Source organism: Filicampus tigris, chromosome 18 (assembly GCF_054856515.1).
Source record: "Filicampus tigris isolate MCC_2025a chromosome 18, RoL_Ftig_1.0, whole genome shotgun sequence".
NCBI classification, from domain to species: Eukaryota; Metazoa; Chordata; class Actinopteri; order Syngnathiformes; family Syngnathidae; genus Filicampus; species Filicampus tigris.
In genome coordinates, this window is record NC_141234.1 from 8,091,867 (window position 1) to 8,114,856 (window position 22,990).

At 43.2% G+C, this 22,990-nt stretch overlaps 2 protein-coding genes and 1 long non-coding RNA gene across 10 annotated transcripts; 2 read left to right on the plus strand and 1 right to left on the minus strand.

Moving 5' to 3' along the window:
- The first annotated feature begins 5,553 nt into the window (after positions 1 to 5,553).
- tril (TLR4 interactor with leucine-rich repeats) lies at positions 5,554 to 8,844 on the plus strand. Of its 3 annotated transcripts, none has more exons than XM_086014507.1 (2): positions 5,554 to 6,982; positions 7,013 to 8,844. In XM_086014507.1, the coding sequence occupies exons 1-2, from the start codon at positions 5,677 to 5,679 to the stop codon at positions 7,999 to 8,001; spliced, it is 2,295 nt and encodes a 764-aa protein (XP_085870633.1). In that variant the 5' UTR covers positions 5,554 to 5,676; the 3' UTR covers positions 8,002 to 8,844. The 3 variants fall into 3 exon arrangements, with proteins under 3 accessions (XP_085870633.1, XP_085870634.1, XP_085870631.1); XM_086014508.1 differs by having other exon boundaries at positions 7,052 to 8,844; XM_086014505.1 differs by having other exon boundaries at positions 5,554 to 8,844.
- A 193-nt stretch (positions 8,845 to 9,037) lies between these two features.
- Positions 9,038 to 20,526, minus strand: LOC147132277 (cyclic AMP-responsive element-binding protein 5-like). 6 transcript variants are annotated; one of them, XM_086014521.1, is made up of 10 exons: positions 20,282 to 20,526; positions 17,558 to 17,624; positions 16,779 to 16,872; positions 15,919 to 16,028; positions 14,786 to 15,018; positions 13,561 to 13,687; positions 13,208 to 13,279; positions 10,902 to 11,546; positions 10,720 to 10,828; positions 9,038 to 9,897 (listed from the first exon to the last, which is right to left on the minus strand). In XM_086014521.1, exons 2-10 carry the CDS (start codon positions 17,609 to 17,611, stop codon positions 9,764 to 9,766), a joined length of 1,578 nt encoding a protein of 525 aa, XP_085870647.1. In that variant the 5' UTR covers positions 17,612 to 17,624; positions 20,282 to 20,526; the 3' UTR covers positions 9,038 to 9,763. The 6 variants fall into 6 exon arrangements, with proteins under 6 accessions (XP_085870647.1, XP_085870646.1, XP_085870645.1 ...); XM_086014520.1 differs by having other exon boundaries at positions 19,933 to 20,303; XM_086014519.1 differs by lacking the exon at positions 20,282 to 20,526 and having other exon boundaries at positions 10,902 to 11,144; positions 11,220 to 11,546; positions 17,558 to 17,730.
- Positions 9,818 to 16,931, plus strand: LOC147132278 (uncharacterized). The gene is made up of 4 exons (XR_015082074.1): positions 9,818 to 10,063; positions 10,759 to 10,832; positions 10,984 to 11,227; positions 15,952 to 16,931. It is a non-coding gene; the product is annotated as an uncharacterized LOC147132278 (long non-coding RNA).
- Positions 20,527 to 22,990: the final 2,464 nt, after the last annotated feature.

A 22,990-nucleotide genomic window follows, 5' to 3' on the forward strand; every position in this document is an offset into this window, starting at 1 on the left:
GAAAACTGTAGAAGGGGGCGGAGTTTGAGTGGTAGTTGGGTTGAGCGGCGTGTGCGTTAGCCAATCACAAGTGGGGATTAAGTCACGTACCAAATGGACATTTGAATGACGTGGACAGAAACGCAATTTGCCGGCGGCGTTGATAACGTGGGAGTTGAGCGTCAAAACACTGAAATGGACAGATAATCAATAACCAAAATGCAGAGGAAGGAAAGTACAGTCTCATACGCTCTACTTAAGTAGAGGCACCGATACTTGTGAAAAAAAAGACAAAGAAAAAAAAACAAAGAGAAAAAAAGTGCTGCTTTAAATCTTTTGCTTGGATAAAGACAAAAAAGCAGACTCTGCAATGTACATCGCAGAAAAGTAAAAATGATTGGTAAATGGTGATTTTTAACCTACACACAAGTGGGAAAAAAGAATAAGCAAATGGGGGTTAAGTGTTCCTGACCAGTACACCTCTATTTTCCTTGGAATGCCGACCGCCGCCTTGCTGCTTCGGGTTTTGTTTATCCAACAAAACAAATTTCCCTCTTTGCATGAGCACACGTCTGCTCTTTCCTGCTTGTGCTTATTTCTATGGCAACATGGGGGTTGGAGAATTAACATTGAAAGGGAGAACATTTACGAGCGTCGAGTGTTTGCAGAAACTTGTGGAGATTACATGGATAAAAAATGTGCATATGCACTAGTGAAACTAAAGAGAGATCATTTCAGTGACAGTTCATTTAAGAACAACACATTTCCTTGTCCACAGACTAGACAACAGGCAACACACCCTGGCATGATTTTGGCACGGATTGACACTTTGAACCACACCTGTCATGCATTCAGATGCAACATGGCCCAATGCATTAAGCCCACAATGACTTTCAAACACTTAAACATTGTGCAATTTAAAAAGCGAAAGAAGAGACAGAGTGGGTCATTAATAAACTAGCACAACGAAAGCTGATTCCAGAATAGCTATTTACATCCCCTATATCACATTTCTCTCACAAAGACACCTCTGACATGCATGATCGACAGTATGCCAGTATCATGCATAATGTTTGTACAAGAAATGCATACCAGCGTTGCTTCTTGTAGTTTGGAATGTTGTCCAGGTAAGCACAGGTATCTCTTCATTGCTTGAAAATAAAACTCTGGCTTTCTCTTTTAACGCCTATCAATTTTTGAACATGTTAATTATGTTTTTTAATTGCAAATTTCGCCCGATTGTCAGTATGTGTAAAGCTATCTTAACAAGCCTCTCTGGAAATAAATTCACCATACTTTTGTGAATACAGCTGAAAAAAATGATGTGATTATGAATGTTTTAGTAAAGCTAGCTAATGCCAGTACAAAGTGGCTAATCTGTAAATACAGTGTATTTTGGGACTAAACAAAGTTATACAATTTAATTTACTGACTAACCAAAAATTGAATTGAATTGCACCTAAAAAAAGATTTTTAGGTAGCTGCACGATGTGGTTGTGCAAGTTTTACTTCAAGGATTTCAATGTGGCCCTTGTAACTGCAGAGGGCGATGTTTAACAGAATCAATTCATTTTAGGGAAATAACAGCTGCAAATCAGATGGCTCTACTTTCTTTGAAGCAAGACTGTACCATGCTTTGTGTTCATTAATCTGGAATTGGTAATAGATCAAGATGCAAACATAGAGATTATAAAAATTGTATGCAGTTTGCCACAGTCCATATGTTCATGCTCACACTTCTTTGTTCAAGTTTTCATGGGACTCGTGCTCCCAGGGAAAATGTGACACTGCCTTTTTAAAAGGCACATTCTCTGAGTCATTATGTGACTCAGTCTGATTAAGTGCAGTTTCTTTCAAACTTATCCCATCAAAGGCTTGTTCTCACTCATTTTCCTTTCTACCACGCCCTCTTTTTTTTCCTGATCTGACCCCCCACTACACTCGCTACCCTTTCAACAAGGCAAATGGCGTGTTGTAATTATTTCCAGATGTAGAAGTGCGTCTTCTGTTCTCCCCTTCTGCATTCTCACAGAGAAGACCGAAGCGCTCGTACTTCTGCTGTACTTCTTCTTTCTCTCCTCAACATATTTGCCTCAGGAGGTCAAGCAAGGGGGGGGGGGGACTCGAGCTGAGCGGAATGCAGACAAGAAATGCATTGCCCATGTCACTCTGGTGTGTTTTTGTCAAACAAGGACTTTATTGTTCTACATATTATTGTATTGTGAGAGTTTTCTTAGCATTACATCCCCCTCCTGTAATGAAAGCCAGCTGGAGAGCAATGGGAAGATGGAGGTTTGGCGCTTTCCTGTCCAGGTGTCCCTCCCACGCTTCCTCTATCATGTTTGATCAAATGACATCAACACTATATGGACACAAGTCGAACTAATTAATTAATCAGTGGTTAGATTAGCCGTCTTTGACATTAATACTTCCCAAGACATCAGAGGCTGAAATGTGATTGGACAAAAAAAAAAAAAAATGACCATGTATTTGAGGCTGGTAAACGCTGCAAAATAAATATTGTTGAGAATAAACTCGTGAAATTTCATGGAGCAAATGTTAGAATTGAGGTTGTAAATGTAGATCAGTGCTTTTGATATTGTTTCGATCAGTTGAGAAGGCCTTGCTGGCCTGACCGCCCACCACTGATAGCCACGTGTCCCAATATTTTTATAGTCTACAGCCCCTGCGTCGTCCACGTCTTTGTGCACATCGACATTTCTCAGTGCAGTGACAGATAGGAAAGAATCTCTTTCACCTTCCCCCTCTATAAGTGCATAAACATGCTCAGTCACCCCCGCACAAACATACGCGGACGCACACACTCTCTTAGTGCGCGCGAGCATGAGCCCGAGTCAAAGCTCTTAATGCTCCCACCAGCTGTTGCTCTTGTAAACACACAATCCCACCTCCTCGCTGCCTATTTGCTTCCTCTCCTTGAGTTCCACAAGCAAGTCAAGAATATCAAAAGGTAAAATAGTCCTTGCAATAAGGTGACAATCTGTGCCAAGATAACCGAGTTTATTCGATTGGATGCTGCAGGAACTAGCTTACCATTCATCTTCCTTTTGGGGAAATAGGATTTGTTTACATGTTAGTCCCATATGGATGGACTCTTCGGTGAGGGTCAGGCCCACAGAGGGGAAAAAAACATCTGATTTACAACAGGATGCACATATTTCTACTAGGACACCTTTGCTTTGACTTTGTTACTTGGGAAAGGGTCATTAGTGCGGGCTTGGGACCATGCATGTAAACAAACAAGACGCCTGCGGTTTTTGGTTCTCACCCTGAGACACCGATAGTTGTGATACACTTTTCTGGATGTTGACAATGATAAAAAAAAAAAAAACTTTTAAAAACATGTTCAAAATCAAAATTCCTCAGCTTCAGAAAACAGGTGATTGGTCGTTACCTGAGACCTGAGCAACTCTGATGTCATTTTCAGCAAGTGACAAAATGAGAAAAAATTTTGATTGGATTTTGATGCTTAACTCATTTTCCACAAACAAATATTAATCAGAAAGCCTTGTTTAGACTAGTGGAGGCGCATTGAACATTTTATTGTTAAGAAAATTTGGGGGTTGACTTCCGCTTTAAAGAAACAGACGGAGACCATGACAAATGCGCAGAGAAAAATGAATGTAGTCAAATTAAATATCACAGTTGTACAAAATGACTCTGATGTCTTCTTTTTAGGAAAGTACAACATCAATAGGACATCAAAGTATAATCAATAAAAAGAATGGACAGGACCTAACATTACACTAGTCATGAAAACAATCCACAATTCAGTATGTTTGCTTTGCTGTGCACTTGATTGTGCAGATGTACTTAATGTTGTGACTGGAGAGCATCCAAGCCTTTCTCCCTCCTCTCCTCGATATAATTGGAATTAGGCTTCCTTCCCCACGTACCCGTACTCCCTGCCGAGAGGCTGAAATATGCTGATGCTGCTGCAGGCACGGTGGCAGACAGCTCCGCGCGGGGTCCTAACAGCTAACGAGTGTGCCAGCTTCTTTTTTCAATCTGGGTCAGCCCCAGAACACTTTTCCTTCCTTCCTTCCTCCTTGCATCCCTCTGCATGTCGAGTTGACAATTTATTACCGTGCGTGGCTCATTTTATGTTCCCACTTCCAAAGAGCCCTCCCTCATACGTCCTCTAATTAATTAAATCAATAACGTGCAAAGCCGTCGTCTTTTCGGCTGTGACACAAACCAGGCAACCAGTCATGGGCGCTAATGTATTCTCATTCCATGTGTGTGTTCCCCGGTCAGCAAATGTGTAGGGTGAGGGGGGGGATGGGGGGGGGATGTGGGAATCCAATCGAGAAATCGCCAGACAGGAAATGACCCCTAGAAAGAGGGGGCTTCCCAAAGGGTTGTGTTTTGCTGTCTCTCATATACAGACCCTGACTCAGAGTGAACTCACATCTCAGTGTGATGTCTTCCAAGCGATGATAGCATGAGAACACGGCCCATCGAGGGGGATTTGGAGCTTTTGTTCTCGAAAAGTTATCCAATCCGAGCAGGCTCTGGAAACCATTTTAGCAAATGACCCTCAACTTTGACTGAAGAAGATGTGTGCATGTGTGTGTGTGTGTGTGTGTGTGCCTGTGTTTTTGTCCTTGGCATTTAATATGTATTTTGGAAGAAAAAAATGACACTACTTAAGGTTTATGTGTGCCACTGGCTAAAAGCATTTCACCTCACTTGTCATAAACGTACAGATGTCTTGGCAAAAAAACTGTAAATCTCAGTGGGCTTAGTACCCACACATGCTGCATTTAATCCTTTTCTCTCAACTTGACGGATCAGTTTTGGCACATCTCCCTCCGATGTCTGCGACCTGAATTCCTTTGCCTGCAAATGTGAACCATGTGTGCACCTTCTGGTCCCTTCATTGTAAGGTGTACTAATGAGAAGAAGGCACAATGTCCGAAACAAGGGCTACAGTACCATTTCGGTCCATCGAGGTCATGCCTGCACTACCGCATATGTATTGTATAGGGCTAATTTTCAAACAGTAATTGTTAACTCATGCAGGCCCGGAAAAACAAGATGATCTCAAGATGTAAAAGTCAAACGCTTGAGCAGGGTTTATGTGTGGCGTTTGCAGTGATGAAACGGGCAGCATATTGTATTATTTCGGTTCTTATGGATTAAAAAAACATTTCACAAAAAGTAGGTTTTGTAAATGAACTAATCATTAGAAATTGTAATTATGTGATTAGAGTGTAGGTTTGAGTTAAAAAGATTTCAAAATCTAAATAAATACACGAAATGAAAATGTGAATTGAATAATACATGCGCACGGTCACGCGCAGGAAACTCGGTCAAAGTCGCCCCCCTCTCGCGTGCGCGCGCCACCCTGCAAACTTCACGAGCTCACTTGTCATGGTTGCAGAGGAGGGACTAAAATTACTCTAGTGCGTGTGTATATGCGTGCGTGTGTGCGTGGGTAATTCGCAGCAGATGACCACTTGAGGGGATGGAGGTTTACTGGGGATGTGAGCGTTTCCGCAGACTGCTTCAATTGATTTGCGCGACACGCTGCCGAGTGATGGAGCCATTCGCCGGACTCATGTTGTAGGCTCACTGTCAGGCGGCAAGTGGAACATGGCGCATGAGTGCGGATGCAATTGCGCCTGATAAAGAGGACGCGAATGCCGCGCCAGTGTCACCAGCGCCGCGGGGATGGATACCGACTATTTCCTGGCAGGGATCTGCGTGGTTCTGCTGTGCCTCCGTGGTTTCGCCTCCCCGGGAGTTTGTCCCGAGCGATGTGACTGCCAGCAACCACAGCGTCTCATGTGCGCCAATCGGGGTTTGCGCTTCGTGCCCCCTCAGAGCAGCGACCTGCAGGAGGAGGTGCTGGTCTTCAATCTTGGGGGCAACTTCATTGGAAACATCTCTGCTGTGGACCTCGGAAGGTTCACCGGGTTGGTACGGTTGGATTTACAGTTCAATCAAATCCAAGACATCCACCCTAAAGCATTTGAGGAACTGCATAATTTAGAAGAGCTCTACCTGGGACATAATCATTTGTCCGACATTCAAATTGGGACTTTGCAACCCTTGAAGAAACTGACAGTTCTTTATGGGAATAATAATGACATCATTGAAATAACACCAGGGCTTTTTGACAATTTGGACCATCTTGTTAAGTTGCGCCTGGATGGCAATAAAATTCAAAACTTGCAGGATTCACTTTTTAAAGACTTGGGCAATCTGCGCTATCTTCATCTGGAGTCCAATCGGCTGCATCACATTCACAGAAATGCCTTTTCCAAACTTGCCAACCTGCGCTTTCTCAACCTGGCCCACAATAAGCTGCCAGCCCTGCGTGGTGCTCTCACCTTCTCCCATCCCGTAGCCTTGACAACTTTACTGCTGTCTGAAAATGAGATCCAACACGTCGGGAATAAAGTTTTCCACAATCTAAAAAAACTGTCCAAATTATCTCTCAGTAATAACAGGATTCCTCATCTGCACAGGGGGACTCTGCTCGGTTTATCAAGCCTCAAAGAGATCTTGATAGATGGGAATGAGCTGGAGGACATCCCAGCTGGGCTTCTGGATCCTCTGGAGCTCGTGGAGCATTTGGACTTTAGTCGCAACCGCATCTCTAATGTTGACTCTTTAGCATTTATTCACCTTCAACATCTCAGGGTTCTGAAGCTAAGGAATAACATCCTAACAAGCCTACCCGGTGACATTTTCAAGCGAAATGACTTTCTCCGCCAACTGGATCTCCACGGCAACAACTGGACCTGCGATTGTCGCCTGGACGAGCTGAAAAGACGGATGTCTGCTGCGCGTTCTCAGGGCAAACCGTTTGATGTGTTTGTACGGTGTCATCACCCAGCAACCCTGAGAGGCATCTCATTGGAGCGTGTGAACGCTTCCCAGTTGCAGTCTGTTGGCAACTGGAGCGATTTGTGCGAGAGCCGCGGCGGACCCGAGGAGAACCGGGAAGGGAGGACGTGGCTTAAGATGAAGGGTGAAATTTGGCAGGAGGAAAGAGGAAGAGAGGACCCAAAGCAACAAAAGCGGGATAAGACGACACGAGGGAAGGAAGAGGCGGGGATACAAGGAGACCAAGGGGGGACCGAGGTGCCAGTCATGGTTCATTCATTCAAAAAGGATTCTCACAGATCCAAGTCACCAATAGATCCACTCGGAAAAAATGCCAAAGTTGGCGGGAAACTTTCCAGAACAAAACCAGAGAAGGACATCCCCGCGTCAAGTCATGATAGGAGCCATGAGAGTGCCTCCACCACCCCCGTCCCGCCCGTAGAAATGTTCGATCTTCTTAGGATGGACAGCAAAGGGCTCCCTTCGATCGTCACCGATCCGTGTGCGTTTAACCGCCATTTCATCACCAATGTGTCAGTGGATCAGGTCACAAGCAGTGCAGTTACGATCCACTGGGCGACACCAGGACTCAGTGCAGAACTGGATGAGGTGCACTACCGGATTATGTTTGACCGGTTCGGGACATCCGACCGGTTTCCACGTTACGTTTACGCCCCTGGTTCAGTACGGTCGGTGACCCTGCGGGAGCTCCGCCCGCATGTCGCCTACATGGTGTGCGTGGAAGGCGTGGTCGCCGGTTCCGTGTGTCAGTTGGCGCCCCGCGACCACTGCTCGGGTCTGGTCACTCTTTCCGAGGACTCGGTCCCGGCCGCTAACCTCCAGCTGGTGACGGTGCTCGCGCTGGCCGGGAACGCCGTGCTGCTCCTTATCTTGGGATTGGTCTGGCTGGGACGGAGACTCAAGAAGAGGTTGCAGAGGAGGAAGTCGGCAGTTCACGTGCGCCACATGTACTCCACCAGAAGACCTTTTCGGGCCAACGTAGCAAACACCTCCGCGTCCACTGACTTTACCACCTACCAAAGCAGTCGCCCCGCCCGACTTGTACCACCAGAACTGGGAGACCTCATCGAGTTCCCTTGTGACCGCTTTCAGGATACCGCTTCCTTTCGCAGAGACATTGACCTGCCCAGATTCTCTGACTAGGATTGTAAAGGAGCTGAAAATTTGTGATTTCCATGGGAGGTTAAAATGGAGGATTTTTGACAGATTAAAAAAAAAAAAATCAGCTCAGTAAACCCTGTACAGTGAATTCAGCGATTTGTTTCGTTTGAATATAATTGCTAGCTGGTGACTAGTTTCTCTCATCGCAGTGTGGAAAGCCTATCCATTTTCCATGCGCGGTTTTATACATTCAGTGGACACATCCACATTTTTTGAGAGCGGAGGCAAATGCTTGATTTTTTTGTTCTTGATTTTAAAGCCTCATTATGCATACTTGACATTTTTTTAATCATTCAAATTTGCCAGGGTGGTTCACAACAATCTTGCCCATGTGCATGTGCTTCACTGTGCCTTAATTACGCAAAAAATCCCCAAAGCGACTTTTACTTTGCAAAAATCTCACGGCACACCACCAAACGAAAATGTTCATTCTAACTTCTGCCCTCGAGTGGAACATCATTTAATCATTCTGCCCGTCACTCTACGTCGCAGACGTGGATACATCAAGATAGATTTTTCATTTCAATGATAATTTTAAGTGAAATTGGGTAATTTCCTGCTTCACACCTGATGACCTGCAGTTTAGTCATCGAGGTCCTTTGATAGGCAGAGGAAGACAAAGTCCTCCAAAAAACATCCTCTTCTCGCCTTGTGCCTTTCATTTCCTCCCACCTGCAAGGGCTTTTACATGCGCTTTAGTTTTGAATGCAAGTGTGCAAGCAGGAATGACGGATCACTGATTTCAATTGTGGTGCTAGTTTTGACTTTTACAGACATCCCGATGTCAATTTGTACAGTTTCATGTTTTGTACAATGTTTTATCCTCTTTTTTTTGTAATGGGATCTCAATATCATGTTTGTCATCCGGGGTGTATGGATGCAGTTTTATTTCTGAGCTGAAATAAAACCAGACTTGTTATGAAGCACAATTCTAAATAATATTTGTTTGTATTATTTTGTCAACATGTTGTTAATTAGGACAGGTTAATTACAATAATATAACATGACATATAGAAGATTTTGACAATTTTAAGAGATTTAATTCGAATGAAGACTATGAGAACATTTGCAGCACAATTTCATAGGCCACTTCACTAACCCAGTTGGAAAAGAGCAATAACAAAGCAGTCACAAGAGGGCGCTCTCGACCACTGTATCAAACATCATAAAAATCCTCAACAATAACGGCGCAAAGCAGAATAAGGTTATTTTTTATTATTAACAACATAGATGTACAGTCACTATCTTTACAGTACAAAAAGAGAAACTCGAGTGCAAATTAAATTATGCTAACAGGAATTCAGCTTTAGAGAGAAAGTTATGTCAAAAGTGCCTGGAAGGAAATATTGCATCATTAAATGGCTTCCAACACAACGCGTTGATTTTAAATTATGATGCAATGACACTTGTATCTAAAAAGGCGTTCTCATTATTAATTGTAGAAAAATATACAGTCATCCTTTTTTTCAGAGGCTGCCCCTGCTTTGAGGAAAAGGCAAAAGGTGCACATTTGCATATGCTCTATTAAAAATAGGAGCTTAAAGTATTTATATTTCAAAATTAGTGCAAGATACAGGAGCAAAGCCAAATGAAACGGGCGTCCCTAAGTTAGCGGCCAACAAACTCAATGCTGCAACCATTTGAAAAGCTTTTATAGAAGGCATTTTATGCACCATTTGAAATGGACAGAGCGAATGATATTAACACTGAAAAAAAAAAAAAAAAACAGAGTCCAGTCCGATCTCTAGCGTCCAGGCTTGGGGTCGTGCTGCGTGACGCCTCTGACCGAGGACGTGCTGATGCTGTTGTGTTGGATGGCCTGCCGATGACACGCAGAATCTACAGGGGTGGGACTTCCTCCCGGGCTCACCCCTGCGGCTGGACACAGAGACAGCTGTCAATCAAAGTCACTTGATCCTTCGCTGGTTGTTCTGCGTACTCTCGGCCGTGCTCCTGTGTGGCGCATGCGCAACGATTCAACAAAAATCAGTCTTTTAAAAAAAACAACAAATGTCATTACAAAAAAAAAGGCATTCGAAAAGGGGTGAGTAGACTTTTTAAATCCACTGCATTTGTTTAAAGAATTTTAGTCACAGGGGTATAGACCTTTTCATAATGTTTGTAAGGCACCAAGGTACTTCCAGGTGGCAGAAGTTACCACTGCAGACCTTGAAATGAAAACGACGAGAAAAACCTGTTGTGTTTGGGGTTGCGCTAGCTGCCATGTATTCCCGCCAAAGTTTTTTTTTCCCTAAATATAGTTTCCTTCAGAAAAATATTAATTAAGCCAGCTGAGCGTGTGGGTGTGGAGAAAAATGGAGTGGATGTTGCAAAGGGCATAGTGACTAGCCTGCTAGCTAACGTCAGCTCTCCAGCTCGCTATTCATTTCATGTCACGTTACCTTTTGAAATGTAAATTACAGCCAGGGTGTAATCTCCATTTGAAGCAGTTTTAACTTTTCGAGTGACACCTCACCCATTTAATCTATTACAGTAAGGAAGAAGACTAAAAATCATCATTCAAGCATTGAACATGTCATTTGACATATTTCTCTGCATATGTCAAATGACATTTTTTTACTGAGAGAATGCTTGATCTTTTGCCACCCGGAAGTGTGTCTGACATCATGGTCAAAAGGTTTGACAATGAGATGAAGCTAAGTTTGAGCTGTGGCGCACGGTAGTGGGAGCGTTACTCACTATTGTACCCCTGTGCTTCTCGCTGTCGCGCTGTGACAGGACAGTCCTTGTGGGTGAGCAGAATCTGCTTCAGCTGGCCGACCTCCGACCTCAATGACGTCACCTCATTCTGGGTAAGAGTAAAATGCATCTTTGATTCGTACACAAAACGTATGCGCTTGTTCGAAAGCAGCGTGTCCCACCTGCAGCTGAAGGTTGGTGTGAGTCAGCTCCTCAGCTTTCTTCTCCAGAGACGACACCCACAATTTCCTCTTCTGTCTGCAGCGGGTGGCAGCCGCTCGATTGCGCTCCAGGAACTTTTGCCGGCGCTCGTCGGGGTCCTGCTCGGTCGCCCTTCTCCGACGGCTGCAGCTTCCGCCTACCTGCAGTGCATGCTGGGAGTGCGGCGATTGACAGGGGTGCATTTGCTGCGGAACGGGCGATACCTGTGGACGCGTAGTCACATTTAAATGCTGAAAGATGACTTCGGGAAGCCGACTGGTAATGAAGAGGCAGCCTACCTGTGCAGGTACAGACAACTGGGGCGCGGGGGGTGACCCTTGCGGGAGGTGGGTCGGGGGTGATTGGTGAGCTGGTGTGTTCCTTGACGGGTGAGAGTGGCTGTGGGGGCTTCCAAGGTGCTGCGGATGACTTGGATGGCAGCGCTGTTGGTAGTTGAGGGGTGGAGCAGTAAGCTGAGGATGGTGATGGGGGTGATGGGGGTGTTGTAGTGGAGGAGCCTGGTGGCGCTGTGACATTATCTCCATCATTGCACTCGTAGGATTGTTTACGGGGGCCATCACCGGGTGCTGGTGTTGGTAGGGATGCCCCATCATCTGCTTGGACCTCTAAACGGAAGCATAACACTCGGAATATAAACGTCCAACATTACCTTTGTGGGCAGTTATTGTTATCGCTTAGTAACTATGAAAATCTCAGGACCACTGGTTGGATACTAGTTGGGAGTAGTCACAAGGATGTGTTGTGATTTGCCCTCATCAATCCATGACATCATTAAAACCAACAAGATTCATCCGTGAAAAATCAAGCAATCCCCCCTTTTGAAGTTAAAATGCTTGCGATCCTCGTTGAAAAGTGTGGATAACTTCATTATTAAAAAAAACACTTTCCACCCCTGTCATGCTAGCTGGGAGTATGCAATTTGAAACGGCAGATAAGCTCCGACCCCAGCCAAGCACCTCCAACCAAGTCAAACAGACCTCGCCTCAGTGAGCAAATTATTATTTTTTTAATAAATGCTTGATTCACAGGTTCACTGTTGCATGTTTGACCAGATAGACTCGGCTAATTTAAACCTCATTTCACCTTTCTCTTGCACTTGACAAAGGAGAGAATGAGCTCCAGAAAGAGAGAGAGAGCGGGAGGGAAGGGGGGAGGGATCATGTTTGCAGCATGACATCACTCCCCCTCCATGGCAATATTGCTATCTGCTCCAAGTTACACAATATTTCTTTAAGAGAGGCAAGCTGACTTTTTTTCCCCCCCTCCTCTTCCACTTCAACCATCCAGAGACAGGGGGAAAAAAAGGGAGCACATTTAACGGCTGCCAAGGATGAGATCACTCAGCTGTCTGTGCCAGCTTTACCAGACACACACACACACACACACACACACACACATACGCACGGAGGGAACAGGACGGGGCATGAGTATTTCAGCTCTGTTTACTACATAGAAACACTCTGACAGTGGGGCCTATGATTACATCATGGATCTCCTTGGCCTGGATGACACATGCCGTTGATATTTCTGACTGGGGGCATCAGTGAATGAAGACGCAGAAGTGTACACTTTAACTTTTACTGTACTGCCAAGGCATTTGCATACACTTTCCCTGAGCGTTCAGGCTTCTACCAGAGAGCAAAAAAAAAAAAATCACAAAAAAGGCAGGAAAATCTTCCTAGAACATCTGAACTTTATTTGGGGCTAATCAGAGCCCCTTTAAATGGTAGGTTTGAATGTGATTCTTTATAATATTGAACATAGCCAAATCCAAAGCCAAATGTGAACACTTGTGCAACCATATTATTTCGGCTGTTTATTTTTGAAAAGTTTAAAAAAAACACATTTTTTAATTACAGTTGAGTACTACAGGTTATTTAATGGTGGAATTAAAAAAACGATTTTATTTTTAATTTAAATAATAATATCTTGGTCTCATTTCAACATGGGTGTGTAAACTTTTTATATCCATTGCAGGCATGAATCAAAGTGATGTCGGATTTAATATTTAACCTTTGTTACCACCTTGAACTTGTATGGCGTGTAATTCCAAGCCAATGGAGTTCTCTTTTTATGCGAGACGACGGACAGCTTGCAACATTGCTATAAGGCAACTGCACAAGAATGTGTAATGATTTGGATTGCATTCTTATTTTGTTCCTACAGCGATAGACTTTTATAGGGCCTGATGTTCTTAGCAGAGTAGGCGGGAGTGATCTGCATACGCGGGAAGAAAATATTTCCTTTATAGCTGACTGTTCAGTACCTGAGGCGAAGAACAGGACGGGTTGTTTATGGGGCCTGGTAGACCCATTATACACGGCATCTGCTTCTCCATCTGAAGAATAAATAAATGATGCAAAAATCAACATTTTTTTTCTCCTGGAGAATAAAAAAGAAAAAACCTCCACGCAAGGTCACATCCATCTGTTTGCTTGACACTTTTGAGAATTCGTCTTCTCGAGAGAAGTGAATTTTTCTGTCAGACGTGAATATTTCAACCGCAAGGGCATCTGGAGCACTTTGACCAGTGTACCCGCGTCTTATCAATCATTGGGATTAGAATCGAGCGACTTGTGTGTAGGTCAGAGACGGAGCACGCGGTCGCCTCGTACTTACGGCCATGTGCTGAGCAGATGCCCCTTGCATGGCGGGGTCGGGCAGGGTGCCAGGCAGCGAGGCTGGCAGCGGTTGACGGTGTCTGTTGCGTATGTGGAGGAGGGAGGAGGGGTGTCCAGGAACAGGCCTGTTGTCAACCAGAGAGAGGGCCAATGAGGGGGGCGCTTCATGCCAGGGATAAAGTTTCACTAATACGGCTTAGAGACAGAGGTGCAAATTGACATTTATATCCAGGTTTTAATGGCAGATGGAGCTGAGATAAAATAGGGACTGATAAATAGATGACATGTACTGTACTTACAGTCAGAGGTGGCAAAAGAACTCACACTCTGTGAAGTGGACAATAATTCCGAGCAAGAATACAGTGTACGTGGGGGGGGGTTAAAGGCGGCTAAGGAGGAAGAGGAGAAGCTGAAGGAATCACAGCAGGGGATGGTTCCATGTGCTGACCGAACCAGCGTGGGCCTCCACGGCCGTGCTGAGGTCATCGCCGATGATGTCATGACTGAATCGAAGGCATGTGGACCGTTTACAGCAAAGCGCAGACGGTCCAAAAGCAGCATTTCTCGATGTAACCACAACAGTTTCTACCGGGGCGTTCAAACCGAAGGCCAGGGGCCCGGGTTGCTATGGAAACCGAAGGCAAACATCAGGGGAAACATTCAGATACTTGATCCATGGTTGATTTAGCAAGACTTTGGTGGACACGCTGTCTGGATGCGGCTGCTCACCGATCTACTGTACAGAAAATCCTATCGATCGCCTACTTTCTGTCATTTCCTGGACAGAGACAGTTTTCTCTCTTCAAATGCTGAAAAAAAATTGTCAGGGGAGTCTTTTGTTTTGTTGTCCTTTGAAAGATTGAACTAGGTCAGACAAAATACTATTAGTGACAGGTGATGAAACACTTGCCCTGTCTACTGTACTTCACATATTGTCACTGTCTTTTTTGTCTTGCTGTAATGCTCCAGATTTTCCAATTCCGGGACTATTAGAGGATTATCTAATCCTATCTGTCCGTTGAATTGTGTAATAATAGTCTGGGGGAGTAATGAAAGCTTCTTACTCACTTTCCGGAACTCTCTAAGCATTGGGTGCAGGGGGGGGGGGGGGTTAATGTTTAGTAATAAGTAGCTTTCCTCCTATTTTTATTCTCACTTTTGAGAGATGAGAAAGGATGACGATGGTTATTAACCGATTGGGTGTGTATACCAATTATACTTACCCTGAGTGTGTGAGCGTGGATGGAGCATGGCTGTTGACTGATCCAGACATGGAGGAGGATACGGATTGCTGGGTAGCCAGGCTGCAGCTTGGGCCAATCATTGGACCGTGGGCCTGCGGGTGCTGCAGGGAATGGGTGTGGGGATGGTGCAGCGGCGGCTGCTGGTGTGGGTGCTGGAGTTGGCCTTTGAGCTGCTGCTGATTCATGCAAGAAGGCCCATTATGGGAAACGGTCTGCGGGAAGAGCGGCAAAACAGCTGGATGCAGTTTCTCATGTGGGTAGACTGCCTTGATAGTCATTTTAACCATGCTAATGCCATGCACCACGGGTGGGAAAAATGTGGCCGGGGACCACATGCGGCCTGCTATGTTCTTTCTCGGAGTCCTGTAATGTTTGTTGTATTACATTGAAATCCCGCAATTGCATGGGGATAGGGGACGAGCCCTGTTGCGAATAGCGAAAATACGTGAGTACTTTTCCACATCCCAAAAGAGTCGGTGTCAAACTCAAAATCATTTAATGTGGCCCAAAAGCAAATAATTGATTTGTTCCTTTTATTGTGACTGAAAATCTGCACCAAATTAACATATTTTCTTTAGTACTAAAGGGAAGTCAACCTAATTTTTTTCAACAATATGTTCTATGCAAGTCCACCAGTTGAAACAAGGCATTCTGATAAATATTGCGTTTGTGGAATAAGAGTTAATCCACCTGTTTTTAGCCATCTCGGGGGGGCGGCCATTTTGTCACTTCTGTCGACTGAAAATGGCATCACAACTGCTCAGGGCTCAGGTAACGTCCAATCACGGCTGACCTGTTTTCTGAAGCTGAGCCGTGATTGGTCGTTACCTGAGCCCTGAGTAGTTGCGATGTCATTTTCAGTCGACAGAAATGACAAAATGGCCGCCCCCTGAGATGGTTAAAAAGGGGTGAATTTTCCTGCTTAACTCACATTCCACAAATGCAATATTTATCAGAATGCTGGGTTGATTTCTCCCTTTAAGGTTCATTTAAATGTATTTCTTCATTTTTTTTTCTATTCTATTATATCAATTAATAATTGGTTATACCGGTAACTGAATATTGTAAATAATGACATTTTTAAAAAAAATACTCGTGTCGCAAATCAGTACCTGTTTGCTCTCCTCCTCTTCTTGCTCCTGCAGAAACTCCTCCTCGATCTCCTTGAACAGACCAACTTCTTCACAGTTCTGCAAAAACCGAGTGGGAGTCGGCGTCTGGTCTGGAGGGGTCACAGATGCAACATCAGGGGAGATGTCAAAAAAGAGAGTTTGTGCTATTATGTCGCAATAATGTCCTCAAGCATCTAATAATTGCGGGATGCCATTGGACTATGAGTTCTGTCCAATAGGCAAAGGCGGATAGATAAACACTTCTGCTGCAGATCTGATGCAGCAATTTCGAGGGACCTCTGTGTAACAGAAGCTTCTCTTTGTCACTCACGATAGCGTCAGTCTGTCTCTCTGAGTCGTCTAAACATGCGAGGGTCGAGGGTCAGCTGGCTCTTTGTATTGAGGAAAGATTTCATGCATGATACTTGAAAGGAAAAAGAACACTGAGACTCACATATGGGGAGTCTGCCGAGCTTTTAAATCATGCTGATGTACAGTATGTGACAGCCGTTTCTATGGTTACGGCCATGTCACATTACCATTAGTCTAACCGATGGGATGATAATGATGACACGTTCTGCTTCCTTCTGTGATTTATCATCCCAGTGGAACTGACGCCTGAACCGACCAGTGTTTTTAATTTAAAGTGGTATTTACAGATGGTGACATCATTTGCTATAATCTGATGGAGGATAGTGTGCATGCTGCGACAAAAAAAAAAAAAAAAAAATAGAGCCTGTACTGATCTTATCTGATTTTATACTGTGTTATGTGCTGTGACACTGTCTTAAGTAGTTCCTGGCCAAAAAGGGGGAAACGGGTTTTGTGAGGCGGGGGTGTTTGCGTGTGTGCTCCCTCACCGGTAAAAGTTGTATCCGTCTTGGTGGAGGAGAACCTGAGGGTCATCTCATGTTTGTGTCTGTGAATGATTAGATGCTCCTCAAACTGGAAGCGCTGCAGGATGAAAATGATATCAACAGATGCATCATTAGCAATTTTCTGTACTCCTCTTTCGAGAAAAAAAAAAAAAAAAAAAAGTCTGCACACCCTTGTAGATGGATAGTTTCAAAACTTTTTCCACCATTAATGTGAGGTATAACCTAATCAATTCAACTGAAAAAAAAATAAAAATGAAAAAAAACCCAACTGATATAATGTTGTTGCAGAAGTGTGCACACCCCCTTATAACTGTGGATGTGGCTATGAATTAACCAATCATAAACTCATGTTAAGTAGGAGAGCACACACCTGCTATTGTTTAAAGTGCCTCTGACTCACCCCAAATGAACTTTGGGTGTTCTAGTAGGGTTCTCCTGACATTCCTTTTTTACTTTCAGGGAGAAGCCGTGAATGTTTTGTGCTAAAACTGACCACAGAAACAATAATTACTAATGACTACCACATAAAGAAGCACAACCTTCATACTATTTGTTAAAATTGTATTGTATTGTATTGTATTGTAGTGTTTGTTTTTTAATCCTCAACATTAGGTTCACTTTCGATTGTAGAACTGCATTTCATCATACTGTATATGTTAGTTAGTTCCCTTATTTATGCATTATGCATTGTAATTCAGATGGGGATGTATCTAAATGTGTATGATGAAAGTGTTAAAAAAAAAAGTAAATAAGAAACTGACCTGAGAGCAGCCTGGGGCCTCGCACACATAAGGCCTGTCCTGTTTGTCATTCATGTCATATGCAGGCCTACACAAAGAGAGAATGAGGGCAGCATGTTTAGCAGCAGGATAATCACACTGTATGCGAGGGACAATCTTACTCATCTTGCAGTTACTGTGTGGTGATGTCATGCACGAGGTATCTTCTCTCCCATATTTCCAAGAGACAAATCCCGCAACCTCAGATAGTGTGTTACATTTCCTATTCTGTGTTTACACTGAGAAACGAGGTGTTCTGAGGTAGATGCTGCAACATTATCTTGAAGGAAACGATCCCTTTGGTGCAAGTAGCAGCACCAAACTCTATCTTAGATTGCATTGTACGCGCAGTTATCTTTATGATTCAGCTCACAGCCTAATCTGTTGATTTTAAAAACATCTGTTACAAGAGACTACTGTACTAGCATGCACTTTTATCATGCTGCATACAATTTTATCACCCAATCATCAGTGCATGGTAATGTAGTGGGATAAAAAGGACACACGCTTGGCGTGCCTTGCATCAAAATCAAGTCAACGTAGGTTATAAATATCAGCACAAATAGAGTGCTGGGGGCACACGAACGCAAGCTTGACCCCAACAGCTCTTCCACTATGCTATTAAGCCAGTGATGTGATTATGACTTTTGAGGTGTCAATGCTGCTGGCCCTGCATTTTCCACAGTAGGCCTCACTCTGGGCCACCAATGGTGCTGTTTGGTTTAGTTCACTACGGGACCAAAATTTTAATTTTGCAACTCACAACCATATAACTTTTAGCACAATTAGCAGTACTACTGCGACGATGAAGTGAATCCAAAATGCTGGCTGTTCTTTCTATTGTTTACAGAAACTAGGGCGCTGTGGCACCCTTATGCGCCTCGGGAAATGATCCAATTGACTCACAGTAATTGGTCCGAAAATATTATTCATGAATTTCAAATATATCTTTGTTCATCTGTCCATGCCAGCAGTGTATAGAGGCAGGCAGAACAGTTAAGTGCTATTCCATTCGATACAATAAACCGATATGAAGCCACCTGTTACCATTCATCCAGTAGAATAAGTCACCGCTTTCTGCAAGTAGATTTTTAGATTAAATTGACTATGTAAGTAAAAGTTATTGTACTGCCTTTCAGATTATTCAATAATCGGGTCAGAAGTACATGCTTCCATAAGCCGTAGAAACAAGAGGGGTGAGTCAGGCATGGAGGGGGTACATGGTGACAAAAAGTTGATTGAGGTAGTGGACTGGAAACGGCAGTGGGGTAAAGAGAGAGGCAGAGAAGAGGAGGCGGCGACAATGAATGGAAGGGGGAAGGAATGAGGGCAGGAGGTGGCAGCAAAAGGGAGGGCTGCACCGGCCTACTCCTGACAGGTTTGAACCTGCTTCAGCTCCCATTTTCCAACCCCTGGCAAGTGGAGGTGACTTCATAGGTGTGTGCGTGTGTGTGTGCGCACGCACGTGTGAGCAAGTGTATGCGTGTGTCAAAATGGAAAAAGAAAGAATAGACGGATAGATAGATAGATGGATAGATGGATGGATAGATAGATAGATGGATAGATGGATGGACAGATTTTTTTTTTTGCATATAAGTACAGTGTACAGTTTTTGCCTCTCTGGCCTCTTTGAGAAAATGAGCCGAGTCAGCACATTTCAAGCAAAACCTTCTGTCAGACTGATTACATCAATGCAGGGTGATGTCAACTTTTAAATACATAATTCCAACAACATCTTGTCATTCTACACCAGATTATCTCTTGTGATAGTAACTGAAATTGGACTGCTTTCTATATCTGCTTTACTAATAATCATGACGTTAATAACTATTATTTCATGTATTATATATATATATATATCTTATGTATAATATTTCATATTTGTCACATGCTATAATACTAACTTTAAAAGAATCAGGTAACTATCATTTTATCAATTATATTATTATTTAAAATAATTTATTTGAATACAATATTGCTTACATATATGTATATTTCATTTGTCACATGTCATAGTTTAATGTAAATGTAATACATACATTGTAATATTCTATATATTTCTCATATACTATTTGTAATATAATAATAATAACAATAATAACTGTTAGTTTATCTAGCAGAATTAAATAGTTCATAACTATAATATTTCTTACATATACATATATATACAGTAAAATAATATTTTTTATCAATATTTTGACGTAATGTATTATTATTGTTATAACAATAGTAGTAATTGGAGCAAGAAGCAGATTTATTTTACATTTAATAGAATACATGAATAATCATCCCACAGGTGGTAGTAATAGTAATAATAACAACAATAATTATAATTAAAAGTGATGATGCATACTAACTTCCTGCTGTTGCCGGATGTCAACATCGCATTTGGAGTTCATTCAAAACAAAATAAGCTGCTCGGTTCTTCTGAGCATCAAGTCCTCTCCAGATGACGATCCAGTGTACAGTATTTGTATTTCCCAAAGAAAGTTCCATAAAACAAAAACAAGCCCGGTACGTCGCTGTGCTGTCACACGCCCCCAAAATAGACCACCGACCGGCGAAAAGACGCTCCTCGGGGACACGCAAACTCCCACCGCAGTTTTAGAAAAAAAAAAAAAAAAAAAACGAGCATAAAACCAGTCACCAAGTTGCTCTGACTGCTTGTAAGTTTTATGAATGGGGAGCAGACGGCCGCTAGCTTACCTTCAAGTGAAGAGGGACAAGCGGCGCGAGGAACCACGTTGGACTGGCGCGAGATTACAATACATTCTATTTACAGACGCATTACATCATCCCCTGTGACGTCGCGTGGGATTCCTGAACTTCTAAATCATTGCGGAGTGGGCGGGGCTTAGCTCCACACCGGCCGGTCGCTTTTGGAAGTGAAGGGAGACGCTCCTGCTACTGGAGCTCGAACCGGGCTGCCCACTCGTGAGGAGACGAGCCGACTCGTGGTTCCTTGTCTCTGGAGCAGCGCTTCGGGACGTCCCGCGGTCGTCGTGTGTCGAAGTAGGCGTCAAAGTTGAGCGACGGTCCCGAACTACGGTGACACTCATTCATCTGCTGACAATGAATCAATGAGAATGTATGACGTAATATAAAATACATGTAGCTGATTTTTAACAAAATGATGACGATTCACATTTCTTTAGGGATGTTTTTTTTTTTGCTAAATAATAATAATAATAATAAAATAATAGATAAATAAAAATAAATAGCTGCACTGTGTAGCAATAACTAATATAAATATAATTTAATGTTGTATGGGAAAACACAGACAGTACCTTCTAAAAAAAAAACTTCCCTCAGGTATCACCATAACGACCAAATTTAAAATACAGCGCAATCACAACCATGCAGAAGTTTTATTCCTGAAAGTATTATTGTAAGCCTCCATAACGTTATGTAGTTTAAACAGTGCACTGCACTTAAAAATAAGAGGGGAACACTGTACTTAAAAAATTATGATTCTTCTGCCTCCCACTAGAGGAAGCCCATGTCCCACACTGTGTGAATCACTGTTGCTAATACCAAATGTTAATAATGATTAGCACAACTTTGAAGTAATTGGTTGCAAATGAAATTACATCAATACTCTTATTATACAGTATATATGTTTTTTTTCTTCTTCTACACACTAGGGGAATCAAGACAGTGACTGTTCGGTCACAGGCCTGCATTCTGTCTGATCACTTATCCATCTACCACAAGGCCACTGTTTCATAAGACTTTGAAATAAGTTTCGACAATTGGACTCACTAGTCTCAATCCAACTTTTTCGTTAATTTACAAATGTTTAAAATCCTCAAGAGCACAAAAGGAATGCGTCCATTCACGTGTCCATTGAGCCAAGCGTGGCAGTAATGTCTGCCATGTTTGGTCAGGCTTTCCTGCGCCCGAGCCAAGCTGAGGCAGACTGGAGGAGTAGAATTTTGTTGTGGTACAAGTGTGAAATGGGACCCAGCCCTACTGACTCATCATCCACCAATGGAGCGGTGCATGCAAATGAGAGCGGCCGCGGCAACAAGCCCAAACAGGAAGTTGTGATGATGTCATGCTATGTGCACAGCCAGTCCCCCCATGTGGATGTGAATCCGAGTTCTGTTTTGAGCCAAGATAGGGGATGTTTTACACCAAGAGTGCGTGCCAGTGCACAGTAACACTTAACTAGAGGAGGCGGTCACACTCGCAAACGAATGACGGCAACCAGGAAGTCTCTGGTTGGTTCTGTGGGGCAGACAATACCACTTCGATTACATCTACCTTTACCACTCCATATGTGTCTAAAACAAGTCATTAGGCATTTCTCTCCAGAATAACTTTTAAAAGTAAGATGCGGCACTTCAAACAAGATTGTTGTCATCTGGCCTGGCTAAATTATCCCTTTTAATGGACAATGGAATTGAATGTGACACAATGTTGTTAGCAATAATTTATCAAAAGAGCAAGTGTGCGCTCCCAGCATATCACAAGTGAGTTTGCTGAAGTCAGTGGCCGGTGCTTTATGACAGGCTGTTATGGGCAATTAACAGGCCCAACACGGGCCAGTCGACCCTGATCAGCCAACCTCAGTGATTTAAGAACATTCTCCTCTCGCTGGGAGCCACACAGAGACAAAACCATAAACACATCTAAAGTTCTCTGAACTGAACAATTATAGGGTCACATTAATCAGTAAACTTTATAGATGGAGTTGTGGTGTTGTCAGTGGCTGATGCAACGTCCATTTCTATATTGAGACACATCCATCAACAGAATCCAAATCCGAATCATCTTTATTGGCAAAGTAAGGTTATAAAAAAAGACACATTTTTTTTATGGTTGTTAGTGTCAATCTACGACTACAGTTTTACATTGGAAAAATCTCACGTCACACACCCCAACAAAAATGTCATAAAAAGTAGATATAGTTAGATAATGATGATCTCGTCTCAATTTATTTACAAACAAATCCCACCCTGTTTAATTGAAAACAAAGCCGTTATTCTGTTGTATATTGTCTGTGCCTTCTGCCATCTAGTGGAAGCGCAGTGCGTGTGTGTGAGACAGTCAGCTGAATGACACTTTGCAAAGCAAGTTTATTTCTTGACATTTTTGCCATAATGCCACGTTTAGGAGAATTTGTCATGGTACGATAAAGCCAAGATTGAACTTTTACTTTAATTGGAAAAGGTAAGTTTGGTGCAAACGCAAAACTGCTCATCACCAAAAGTAAGTATGAGCATTTACTATGCATCACACTTGCAACGTTATTTGTTGATCCGTGCAATTTTTAGTGAAAAGACACGTAAATGAGCAGCGTGGCGATGAATGCGGTTTGTTTTCATGATTCACACTTACAAACAGGTAAGCAGGTCATGACGTAGCTGACACCAGGCAGGCATGCAGCCCCCACCCCAACCCCCACCCACC

Excerpts from the sequence above, each read along its gene's own strand:
- LOC147132277 (XM_086014518.1), bottom strand. The coding sequence starts at position 17,728 with ATGACATCACCACACAGTAACTGCAAGATGAGTAAGATTGTCCCTCGC. Across the intron at positions 15,019-15,918 it reads AAGAGGAGGAGAGCAAACAG|ACCGTTTCCCATAATGGGCC; the intron begins GTACTGATTTGC and ends CTCTTCCCGCAG. Across the intron at positions 10,829-10,901 it reads ACACCAACCTTCAGCTGCAG|AATGAGGTGACGTCATTGAG; the intron begins GTGGGACACGCT and ends ACTCTTACCCAG.
- tril (XM_086014505.1), top strand. The coding sequence starts at position 5,677 with ATGGATACCGACTATTTCCTGGCAGGGATCTGCGTGGTTCTGCTGTGC.